Genomic DNA, 12,821 nt, shown 5'->3' with positions numbered 1-12,821 from the left:
GGGTGCCTGCAGACGCACCCATTTTGGGTCATTCTCACTGGGTCGACAGCAAGGTCTTTAATAGTGCATTTTAAACCTACAGAATTTCAAAATATAGGTAGGGAAAAATGTTTAAATTGAAAAAAAAAAGATGTGGGATGGGCCCTAGATAAAATTAAGGTCTCTTTTTCCTTGGACAATGTCTGGTGGATTTGGTTCGTGAAGCTGCCAAAAGTGAGGATCAGGGTCCCCACTGCACAACTCTTCACACTGAGAAGCTGGCACTGGGACCTGACAGCCCTGGCCACAAAACAACCGGGCTCTTTCCCAGTCCGGCCGCTGAGCTGGTCAGAAAGGTCTGGGGAATCAAGTGGGCTCAGGGCAACGGACGTAAAATCTTATACTGGACGTAAAAGACCTACGTGAGTCTCAGGACTCATCTCTGGGCACCTGTTTGTGTCCCACTGGCTCCTCCCGGTCCTCGGGAGCACCCCCTCAGGAAGGCCCCTCTCTAGTCAGTGGGAATCCTGCTGGGTCTACGGACCGGGGGCCCACCTGCATCCCAGCCTATCTGGGTCCCAGGATGCCACAGTTAGGCAAAGAGTCCAGAGAACTCCAACCTGGCCTCAGTGACAGGTTCTGGGACACACATGACAAACTGAGCCCACTGGTTTCCCTGAATTTATACGAGGACCAGTGGAGGGAAGCTCTTCACTCTGCAAGGGCCAGCCACAGGGCTTGGATCCCAGGACTGCCACCACCTGGAAAGGCTGCTCGGAGGAGGATGCCCTCCAGAGGACAGCAGCTGGGCAGCACCTGGGTCCCACAGGGACCTGGTCCCGGGGGCGAGGTTCAGTTACAGGAAGATCAATTTCCTCTTGCGGGCAGAGGTGTGACGGACAGAATAATGGCCCCAACGATACTCGGGTCCTAATCTCAGGTAGCAGGGACTGCACAGAGGGACTACACTGAGGGCCCTGTGAAGGGGCGAGAGCTGGGTCATCCAGGTGGGCACTGAATGTCAACCCAGGGGTCCTAAGAAAGAGCCCAGGGGAGACTTGAGGGGAGAGGGGTGACGTGGCCACCCAGCTGGCTTTGAAGAGGTGGGAAGGGCCTCGATCTGAAGAACTCCAGGAGTGAGCTGCAGGTGCCACCAGAGGTGGACCCTGCCCAGATCCCCCCAGGGAGCGGCCCTGTCCACCCTCCACTTCAGCCCGGGGAACGGAGTGTGGCTCCTGGCCTCCAGAGAACATTGTTGTTTAACAGGGACGAGCAGCTTCTGAAGCTGTCACAGCAGCACAGGTCACCAAGAGCCTGGCACTCAGCATGCTGTTTCCCTCAGCAGGCTCCTGCAGGCGGCGTCCAGACAGCCCGGCATCCAGACAGCCCTACCGCTCAGGCATGCTCTCCGTGTTTTGTTTTGTGAGTTCAGGGAACAACCTGTCTGCCCAGGTGGGGGGACACCTCGAGGACCCACAAGGTGACACAGGTGAGGGTGGGCTCTGGGTGCCACCACTCAGGGTCAAAACAATGAGAAACCACCCAAAGCAAAACTCACCTGCTGTCTTCAGATGAGAGCCCTCCACGTGCAGCCACGTCCTACAGAACAGGCCCTAAAACACACGACAGGTCCAGAGTTGTGAGCTGAGGAACACACTCCTAGGGAGCGGGCCACAGTCACTTTCCTGAACAGCTCCCTGGAGATGAGCGGCACCTCTCTTCCAAGTCTGGAAGCACCTGCCCAGACACACTGCACTTCTGGGAGCTGTCTAGGGCACAGCACAATGTGGATGAAATGTCACAGACAGATCTGTGTTGGAATCCCAGGTCTGCTTCCACGGGCGGGGGCCTGGGCAAGCCCCAGGCATCGTGATTCCCAAGAACCCACAAGCTGCTGGGGTGGCAGTGAAACACCGGATGGGGAGTTGGAACTGGGTTCTAGTTAGAAGCTTTTACTCACTGGGTGTCCTGGGCCAAGTCTCAGCTTCTCTGAGCCCTGCTCCCTCTCTGAAAAGGGGTGATCTCAAAGCTTCCCCCCCAGCTTGCCTAGCCTCAGATTGATGAAATCGTATACAAACGGCACCCAACCAAACCCTTCCACTCCACTTTGTGAACTCTGGACTCTGGAAAGGCCAGAGCCCTCTCTTGTATGCTCCTAAGGGCTGCCCTGGATGGGGCCCCTTCAGCGTGCCAGGTCCAGTGCTAGCTCTCCAAGCCTGCGGTACAAGAGCTCAAAAGAACCGTGGAGTATTAGCCTCATTTTAAAGTGATCTCCCCAGACTCGGGGTAAATAGGGGACTCCCTCCAGGCCTCATGGGCACGGTGGTGGAGACTGGCTGTCACCCCAGCAGCTGCTCTGGACTTGGGCTCCCACAATCCGCTCTCGCTGGCTTCTGTGTAATTAAGGAGGATGCATGAGCAGGAGGGCTGAGCAGGACACTCAGGCCTGGTCTCAGGTCCAGTTCCAATGGCCACACGGGAGTGGGTGTCTTCACTTGTTCGTGCTATTATAACAAAACACCTGAGACTGGGTAATTGGCAATGAACAGAAACTGGTACCGGGGTGCGCTGTTGCCGTAGTAAATACCTAATACTAGGAAGCAGCTTGGGAACTGGGTAATGGGGAGGCTAAACTGTAACAGGTGTTCTCGAGGGGACTCGGGTGTTGGGGGCCATGTGTGTATAAACCATGGTTTGCTCAAGCCATTAAGGCAGGGAGGCCACTCTTTCGGGAACTCCTGGGTGTAACTCCCCAGTCGCCTGGATCAAGCCGGCCCCATCTTAGCTCACAGCCTTAGGATTAAACAGCCTCCCAGAGATGGGCATAGCCCTCCAAATGCCAAATAACCTGTCTACTGCAAGACCCCTGGCACACGGGCAGCAAGCCCCTAAACAAGACTCCTCCCCCACGGAAACTTTTATCTGTACCGCGATAAATAAAGCAAGTACAGGCTTCTTCTTTATTAGAAGCCAGACCCCTCTGGTCCACTCAACCCGTCACGCTCCTGCTTTAAAAATATCCTTGCCTTTTGTCTTTAATCCTGACACATTACCTTCATAGCTTTTATTTTGCAGGCAGCCCATCCCTCCGGTGGGTGCCCATTCCCTCGCCCACACCGGACGTGAGCCAGGTTTGGCAGGAGGAGAGCTGTAGGGAAAGTAGGGACTCCCTGCCGATGAGTCAGGTGCCCAGAATGTTGGTAAGGATACAGACAATAAAGCCAACCTGATGCAATCTTAGATGAACATGGACACGGGAAAAGCCATCCTTGTTATAAAGTGGCAGAAGTCGTGCCTGAATCTTGTCCTGTGATGCTCTGGGGAAGGCAGAGCTCGCGGAAAGGCACAGGGGCATCTGGCAGAAGGAACCTCAGCAGGGCCAAGGGCACACCTTGACTGCTTGTAGCAAAACCAGAGAGAAAACAACAGATGAAAGAGAATTTATAATCAGAAGAAGAGCGGCCTTGCTATCTGGGAAACGCTCAGGCGGCCAGGCCGTGAAGACGGAAAAGGGTTCCGGAGAGGATCCCAAGGCAGCGGCCAAGGGAGCTCCCGGAGAAAGATCCCTGTGGCCCTGAGGAGGCCACAGGCTGTTGATCAGGACAACGGAAGAGGGACCCTGACTGCATTCTGAGGATCCTCAAGACCTTCCAGGCTGCTCTCCCATCCCAGGGTCTCGGGGGCAGAAGAATATCAAGGATGTGCACCTCAAGCCTGTTTCCTGAATCCCAGGGAGGAGCTGCCCCGCATCCTCTGGAGGCCACAAGCAGAGGCTTTGGTGGTGTCCACCTGGCACCAGCTGTACAGGGTGTGACACTGCAGGAGCTACAGAGGCATGGCTGTCCCCAGCTGGACTTCACAGGGTGCCCTGGAGGGGCTTGGGGCCCGGATGAGAATGGTCAGTGGGGTGAAACACCACAGGGACCCCATGAGAGCAAGCAGCAGTGAACTGTGGGTGCAGGGCCGCCCCCAGACCCAGGACAGCTAAACCTCCTAGGCCAGCCTGGAGGGTCACCGGCGCCCAGCCGACCCGTGGGGGCTGCTCTGAGTGCACCCAGCAGAGTGAGGCCAGCCCACCAGGGCCTCCAGTGCCAAGCCCCACCCTTGTGTCCAGAAGGCAGGGGACGCAGTCCAAGATAATTCTCCAGCCTGGGGCGTTCATGTTTCCCTACAGATGTGGGGTCTGGTCGGACCCCTGTCGGCGTCTTCCCCACTTCTCCTGTTTGGGAGGGAACGTCTATTTGGCGCTGCTCCACGGCTGTTCTGCAGAAGCTCCTAACCAACTGGACCTCCGGGATCACGACGCCGGGGACTCTGCCTCGGCTCCCTGCTCTCCCCCAGCCTGTGTCTCACCCAGGTTGACGCAGGTGAGCTTCCTGGGAGACTTCGGACTCGCAGGTCGACACGTAGGGTTACGGGGGCAAGGAGTGCACCGTGGATGAGAGCGCTGTGTCCCTCCGACACTCAGGATGAAGCGGGCACCCAGGTAACGGTACTAAGGGGTTTAGGAGGTAATTAAGCCACGAGGGTCTGCCCTCACAGACATGGTGAGTCCCCCTAAGACACGTGGAGGGGACTAGCTAGGCTTCTTCTTGAGCTTTTGGCCCTGCCCCTTCTAACACATGAGGACACAGCCATCTTGGAGGCAGAGACTGGACCCTCACAGGACATGGAACTTGCTAGCGCTTGACCTGGGACCCCCCGGCCTCCAGGACTGTGAGCACTCTTCCACTGCTACAGATGGCCCCTGTGGTACTCTCTGGACCAAGACTCTGGGACACGCCAGCTGAGACCACACTGGACACAGAAGGGGCTGTGTGGCTACTGTCTCTGTCCCCTGAAGAGCCTTCCCTGTGTCCTGTCTCGTAGTCAGAGCAAGCCACCCTGTGTGGCTGTGGGTTCCAGGCCTGGTCCTTGTGGGCCTCTATAGCCCTGGACGCTCCCCTCTGGGGGCAGCCCTATGGAAGGGCGTGAGCCCCACCATGTGGAGCCCTCCCAGCTGTCCCTCATTCCACTCCACTTGCGGCATCTGTTACCTCCTCAGCACCTTCCCTGACCACCCCATGGCTCTCCATCCACTCTGCCCACACGTGTGCCCGCTCAGCCCTCAGGGCCCACCACACACAGCAGTGCACTGCTGGCTACCCTCCTCCGACTCTGGGAATCCAGAGCAGGCATCACCTTGGTCTGCCTTATTCTCCCACGCAAGCTGTGGGACATAGTCAGTGCCTGGCAGGCATGCCGTGGCCAGTGTCTGGTGGGCATTCTGTGGGCAGGGGATGGGGGATGGCTGACTGGGAGGCCTCCTCTCCAACACCCTCCCTGCCTTCTGCCTTCCATGAGCTCCAGCAGGGCCTTCTGCAGCCAAGGAAATGTGCTATGACAGAACTGTCCACTGAGCAGCCTCCAGACGCGGGGGCCATTCTGCACTTCAAATGTGGCTGACGCACTGGCCATCTGGGAGACAGTTGGAACTGCCCAGTAAGAAGGGACAGATGCCAAACAAACCCTGAACACTGATGCCCAGGTTTACTCCTCCCTTTCCTGTGCAGCCAGCCACTAACAGCAAGTGCCAGGGGAGCACAGGTCTAGATGGACAGCCTCCCCGCACCTGGACCACTGTGGTCACAGCCTCCTTGTCTGTAAGATGGAGATGAGTCCTTTCATCAGAACTACCTAAAGAATTAAGTCAGATAATGCACATAAGGCACTTAGCGTGGCCCAGCACACAGCAATCACCCGGGGAATGCCCCACACCACTTGTGCCCTCCCTTACTGCACTACTGTAACTATGTCATCACTGCCACTACCGTGTCACCTCTCCATCATCTGCAATAAAACTGAGAAGGAACCAGAAAAATTGCTGTCTTGTAAATGAGAAAAAAATGGGGCTTAGAGATGGACCGAGCCTCTTGTCAAGAACAGATGGGGGCCGTGATTACGGCTCAGTGGCAGAGCGCTTGCCTAGCGTGGGGGAGGCACGGGGTTCAGTCCTCGGCACCACATAAAAATGAATACATACAATAAAGATTTTAAAAAGTGTTGTATCTGTTTAGAAAAAATTTAAAAAAAAAAGGAGGACAGATGACGTCTTGGTCACCGCTACTTCCTCTGGAGCAGGCGAGGGAGAATCAAAGCCGCACAACGACGCTCTTGATCACTACCATGTGCTGCTTAGTAAATGGGGTCAGCCCCGGAGAAGGCACAGACGTCCTGCTCTCAGGAGCAGGAGGAGTGTAAACAACAATGTGCTGCGCGTCCCTGCTATCCATGGACGGGGAGGGGAGAGGAGGAAATTAGAAAGTCATCAGGTGCTGGGAAGAAAACTGGGGGAAGGACAGAGTGGCTCCCAGCCTGAGAGGGGGACGTGGTGAGGGAGGGCTGGGGATCCCCTCCTGAGGGTGTGTGCCTGGAGCGGTCAGGAGCAGCAGAGGCCAGGGTGCCAGAGCAGGGTGACTTGGCAGGACAGACCTGGGTGAGGTCACAGTGCAACGGGCGATAGAGGGGCTTTCAGGCCACCTGGGAACTTGCCTCTGCTGAGTACTAGGGGGCGGTGGGGGCTGCCCTGTGAGGGTGGCAGGAGGAGGCTGTTTCCAGTGGGACACCCGCCGCGCTGCGCTGCTCTGCTGACAACGGAGAAGGTGGGCAGGGGTGGGAGGGGGACGAGCTGGAAGGCTCCCGATGGTCCCCGAGGGCAGCAGCCAGGACCAACAGGGTCATCATCCAGAGTGAAGGCCACACCGACGTTCTGAAATGGAACCCTCGGGACCTGCTGGCTGATGGACATGGGGAGGAGCCAGTGAGGAGGCCGAGGGCAGTGCCGAGGCTGTGGCCCAGCAGCAGCAGGGCGGCGAGGGGCAGTCCACGCCGTGCGCAGGCCTGTGGCATGCCCCTGGGCCTCCACGGAGTCTGGCAGGCGGATCTGTGCTGGACTTCCTGGAAGTCACCCCTGGAGGTCAGAATTTGGGGCTGTCAGTGGACAGATCACCCCAGGCGTGCGTGGCCACGAAGGATAGAGGGGTCCGAGCTCTGCCGTGCTGCAGCCTGCAGGTGGAGGGGAGCCCAGAAGCCCCCAGAGACCCCGTTTTACCTGACCAAGCTCTCAAGAAGTACTTGAGGATGCTTCTCTGGCCTGGTGAGCTGCTCAGAAAGCCAAGATCAGTGTACCTCGTAACAGCAATGTGGCAGCACCCACCGGCCTAGGCTGTTTTTGTGTTTCGGGCTGGAATTTTTTTCTCTTTTTCCATTAATTGATCCAACCTGAGACACACCCAGTGCATTCGCCTTAACCTCACAGCTAACCCAGATCACTGCTGTTTGATATTCAAGTAGAAGAGCAAAAACACAATACCCGCACAAACAGTGATGATGTGGGCCTCATTCTGAAGTGTACATCTGTCCTTCCCTAAGTCCCTGGGCGTCAGGTAGGGCTTGCATACAGCAGTGCTTCTCAAACGTGCTAGTCTCAGGAACCTTCACACCCTCCACAAGTATGGAGGGCTCCCAAGAACTTTGCTTTGTGCAGACTATATTTATTTTATTTTTATGTGGTGCTGAGGATGGAACCCAGGGTCTCGCACATGCTAGGCGAGCACTCTACTGCTGAGCCACAACCCCAGACCAGAATCTATTTATTAATATTTAATTAATATTAATATTTTCTTTTTTTCCTTAGCACAGAGAAATTATTTTTACTATATTTCAAATTAGAGTTAGAATATTTTCGAGTGTCAAGCTGGGCACATACCTGTAATCTCAGCAACTTGGGAGGCTGAGACAGGAGGCCAGCCTGGGCAACTTAGTGAAACTCAATAATAAAGGAGGCTTAGGGTTTAGCTCAGTAGTAGAGCACCCCTGGGGTCACTCCTCATTAAAAAAAACAAAACACTAATTCCCTTTTAAATAGGAATAATAATCCCATCGCACATCTACATAAGCAGCATATCTTATGAAAAATAACTACATTCTCCAAAATAAGAGTATGGATGGCAGTGTTTTATGCTTCTGCAAATCTCATCTGAGTCTGGATTAATGAAAGAAGCTGAATTCTCAACTCTGCTTCTGGGTTAAATCTTCTCCTATATACATATTGTGTCACTTTCAAAAAAGTCCACTGTCCCCTGGTAAGGAAATGAGTGGGAAATGTACATAATGTCTCAGTATCACTATAAAAATTGCTCTGACTCCTCTGACCCCAGATGCAGTTCCTGGGCCCCACTTTGAGAACCACTGGGGAGTGAGAGGCAATCTCGGTGAGCATCAGATGAAGAAACCACAGAAGACACTCCCATAGGAAGGAGACAGGCGAGGGGCCCAGACAATGAAGCAAATGTTCCAACCAAGGGACGCAGGGCTTCACGGGTCCAAAGACAGTGGAATATGTCACAGTGCCTCCCACCTGGGGCTTCACCATGAACTTCTGTGCACACAGGATTGTGGGAAGCCATTCTGACACGTGATTGGGTGACTCCTGTTAAGGGCCTGAGGCGCTTTGGCTCTGTCGAAGCTTTCCCGACCCTTTCCTGATGAGAGAGCCCATCTGTGTGGGGGTGTGCCTGACCACTGACCCCGGGGACCCAATCACTGACCCTGACCTTGGAGTGCAGCCCCCCTCAACCTTCATTGGATGGAATTCTCCCCTGAATCTCTTGTTCCCCAATAAAGGGCTACTCCCAGGCGTGTTCACTCTCTCTCTCTCCTGCTAGCCCTGAGTAATCCTTGCTGCCCTGCTGGGCGGCTAGAGGTGGGAACCAGAGAGGTGAGCCGTCTTGGACCTAGCAATATAAATAAGGTAACTGGTTTGTGTGTTTTATTTCGATCTCTTCTAACTAACTTTATGCCTAGAACCTCATTAATGAAACCACTGCGCAGGCCGCGTGGTAGAATTGGCGCCCTCGAGGGGGGCATTCTAGATTAGTTAGATTGAGTGGGAGTGCGCTATAAAGATAAGGAAAAAATAAAGACAAAGGAAGATAAGGAATAAAAATAAAGATAAAGGAAGAGGTGACAATTGGGTCACAAAAGTACCTGGAGATATTGAAGGAAAGAGACGTTAAATTACTTAAAATGGGAAATTCTACCTCTACGGATAAGGAAATGTATCTGACTATTTTAGACAGTATAATTAATCAGAAAGGAAAACAGATAAAGAAAACTCAGTTATTACAATTCTTAAAGATTGTAGGTGAATATTGTCCTTGGTTTTGTGACCAAGAGTCTCCAAATTTACTTACGTGGGAGAAATTAGGAAGGAAGTTACAGAGAGTCTGTCTTTCTAATGAACTACCTGGAGGCATAGAAAATATACAGAAAACTTGGACAGCTCTAGAAATTTGTCTTTTTGAATATATGGGCCAGAGTTCATGGCCCCCTGAGGACCTTTTAAAAGGCATTCAACGAGCTGTTAGGTCTATTCAAAAGGAGAATCAGCCTGAGGCTAAGTTAATTACCTTCCCCTTAAGCCGTTTAAAAACAAAGGCACTAGGGGCCAAGCCAAAGGTTAAAAATGTGAACTTAAACTCGCAGCCCCATGCGGAGGATTCAGATGGCGCGGATCAGCCCGCCTTCTCGCCGCCATCATCTCCTCCTAGCGGGAGCCGAACAACAATACGGGGAATTCCAAGGGAGGTCGCACAGTGTGACGTCACTGGCACCGACCAGGACAGTCCGCGATTTTTACCGGGACAGGGACAGAGACCACAGACAGTTTTCTTAGGATCTTCAAAGACAGTTGAATTAAATCCTGAAACGGGGCCAGAACAAATTCCTACTGGGATTTTCGGGCCGCTTCCTGATAATACTGTAGGTTTGATTTGGGGACGTAATGAATTAAAGGGAGCCATTGAGGTAATACCTGGTGTGATAGATTCAGAATTTAAAGGACAGTTATATGTTACTGTAAAATCCCATTATGCCCTAAGGCTCACCCCAAAGGATACAATTGCTCAATTAATATTATTGCCTTGTGTCTCAGAAAGGCACCTGCCGGTAGATTCAGTTTCTAAACCGCCGGACAGAGTATACTGGTCACAGTTAGTACGGCAAGAACACCCTTTATTAAAACTTAAAATTAATAATAAAAATTTCCTAGAAATAATAGACACAGGGGCTGATATCTCGGTATTATCTAGTAGGTTTTGGCCTAGAAACTGGCCTTTGCATGTAGCACCAGCTAACCTAGAGGGAATAGGACAGGTTTCACAGCCTGCTCAAAGTGCCAACTATCTCCGTTGGGAAGATTCCGATGGGAACAGTGGAGTATTTAAGCCTTATGTGTTAGAGTCTTTACCAGCTAACCTATGGGGAAGAGATATTTTAGCCAAAATGGGATTGTTATTAGTTACTCCAAATTCTATAAGGTCAATTGAGTAAATTAATCAGAGATATTTTCCTGGAGGTGATAAGGAGACCCTTCAGGAAGAGTATCTGTTTACAAGCCAGTCTCCACGACAAAGATTAGTAAATGCTCCAAACCAAAATTTTTACTAGGGGCCCTGAGTACTTCCCCGATCCCTAAGACAGCTGAAAAAATCACGTGACTCACAGAGGAGCCTATATGGATTGCTCAGTGGCCCATCTCAGGGGAAAAGCTTAAAATAATTCATAGATTAGTTGAGGAACAACTTCAGGCTGGTCATATTGAACCAACGCTTAGTCCTTGGAACACACCTATTTTTGTTATTAAGAAAAAGTCAGGAAATTGGAGATTACTACAGGATTTAAGGGCAATAAATCATGCAATTCAGCCTATGGGATCATTACAGCCAGGACTTCCCTCCCCCACAGCCATCCCTTTAGATTATAGCTTGATGGTAATAGATTTAAAAGACTGTTTTTTCTCTATAAGGTTACATCCTGAAGATTGTGAAAGATTTGCTTTCACTGTCCCAGCAATTAATATTAAGGAACCTGTTAAAAGATACTGCTGGAAGGTACTTCCTCAGGGAATGCGTAATAGTCCTACACTGTGCCAAAAATATGTTGACCAGGCGATAAATCCCATTAGAAATAGCTTTCCTGATGCATATATTATTCATTTTATGGATGATATATTATTGGCTCATGCTAATCCAGAGGTACTTTCAGAAATTTTTACTCAGTTAGAGACTTCGCTTACAGCAATGGGTTTATGTATAGCTCCTCAAAAAATTCAAAAAGTGTCTCCTTTTCAATATCTAGGTCAGATAATTCAAGGACACACAGTCCGTCCTCAAAATCTTCAGATAAGAGTTAAAGAGTTACGTACCCTTAATGATTTTCAAAAACTATTAGGAGATATTAATTGGCTAAGGCCATCCTTAAAACTAACTACTTCTGAGTTAAGTCCTTTATTTTGGATATTACAAGGAAATCCTTCTCCAACCTCTCCACGTCAGCTAACCCTGGAGGCCAAAACAGCTCTAAGGAAAGTAGAAATTGCAATTAAAAATGCACAGCTTACTAGAATAGATCATAAATAAATAGTGTATTTATTAATATTTCCAACTGAGCATACCCCAACAGGAGCCATATGGCAAAGATTAGGAGTTATTGAGTGGATTTATTTATCCCACTCCCCTCAGAAAACATTAATTCCTTTTCATGATTCTATAGCTCAATTAGTAATTAAAGGTAGAACTAGGATATTACAGTTAATTGGATCTGAGCCTGATATTATAATTATTCCATTTTCTGTTCAACAGACTAATTGGCTTTTTCAAACTTCTAGCTCATGGCAGATAGCCTTTGCAGATTTTCCTGGGCAGATAGATAGCCATTATCCTCGTGATAAGATTGTACAATTTGCATCATTAACGTCACTTATCTTTCCAAAGATTGTATGAGCTTATCCAATAGAGAAAGCTTTATCGGTGTTCACGGATGCTTCCAACTCCGGTAAGACAGGTTTCTTCAGCCGTGTTCACACAGAGGTAATACAAACTTCTTATACTTCTGCCCAAAGAGCAGAGCTTCAAGCTCTGATTTGTGCCTTAGATTATTTTTCAAATGAGCCTATTAATATCTATTCTGACAGCTTATATGCAGTCGGAGTTACCAAAAATATTGAAACCTCAGTTATTGGGTATACTTCATCACAGGAGTTATTTGAATTATTTCATAATTTACAAAAGACAGTGCTAATGCGAAAGTACCCATGTTTCATAGGACACATACGTGCCCATACTAATCTTCCTGGACCTCTAGTTTCAGGTAATGACAAAATCGATAAGTTAGTAGCTTTTTGTCAACAGATGTCTTTGTATGACTGTGCACTAGCTTCCCATTCCTTGCATCATCAAAATGCTTCTAGCTTACATAAAAAATTTAGTATTACCAGAGAACAAGCTCGTCAGATTGTAAGCCAATGCCCTAAGTGTGTTATTCACACTCCATCTCTGCCATCAGGGGTAAATCCCCGTGGATTAAAACCAAATCAAATATGACAAGTGGATGTAACTCATATTCCTCAATTTGGTAAGCAACGTTATGTACATGTCATAGTGGACACTTATTCTAGATTTATTTTTGCCACAGCACGTACTAAGGAAAATACTCAACATGTAATTTCTCATTGCTTAGCAGCTTTTTCCGTTTTAGGGTGTCCTATGCAGATCAAAACAGATAATGCTCCAGCTTACATAAGCTCTTCTTTTCAACAATTTTGCCAAGAGTTTAAAATTAATCATAAAACAGGAATTCCTTATAACCCCCAAGGTCAAGCCATTGTGGAACGAGCTCATTTATCTATTAAACTTCAATTACAAAAATTAAAAGGGGGAATAGGATTTTGACTCCCCAAAATAGCCTTAATCATGCCTTGTTTGTTTTAAATTTTTTAAACTGTGACACAGAAGGTCACACTG

The 12,821-nt window shown here is 50.0% G+C and overlaps 1 protein-coding gene across 5 annotated transcripts in view; it reads right to left on the bottom strand.

Annotated features, from left to right (window-relative positions):
• EVC2 (EvC ciliary complex subunit 2) overlaps positions 1 to 12,821 on the bottom strand; it is a gene marked incomplete at its 5' end in the record, with an annotated part of 108,001 nt that overhangs the window by 90,599 nt on the left and 4,581 nt on the right. For 3 of the 5 annotated variants that reach the window (XM_081303859.1, XM_081303860.1, XM_081303861.1), the window contains one exon: positions 1,538 to 1,592. In XM_081303859.1, coding sequence (XP_081159985.1) covers positions 1,538 to 1,592 — 55 coding nt within the window. Of the gene's footprint in view, positions 1 to 1,537; positions 1,593 to 2,322; positions 2,373 to 12,821 lie in introns of all 5 variants that reach the window. The other 2 variants (XM_081303857.1, XM_081303858.1) reach the window with 1 other exon arrangement.

This window comes from Spermophilus citellus, assembly GCF_964194105.1.
Source record: "Spermophilus citellus genome assembly, chromosome: 8".
Lineage (NCBI taxonomy): Eukaryota > Metazoa > Chordata > Mammalia > Rodentia > Sciuridae > Spermophilus > Spermophilus citellus.
The sequence above is the reverse complement of the archived record's forward strand: the minus strand, read 5'-3'. Positions and strand labels throughout refer to the sequence as shown.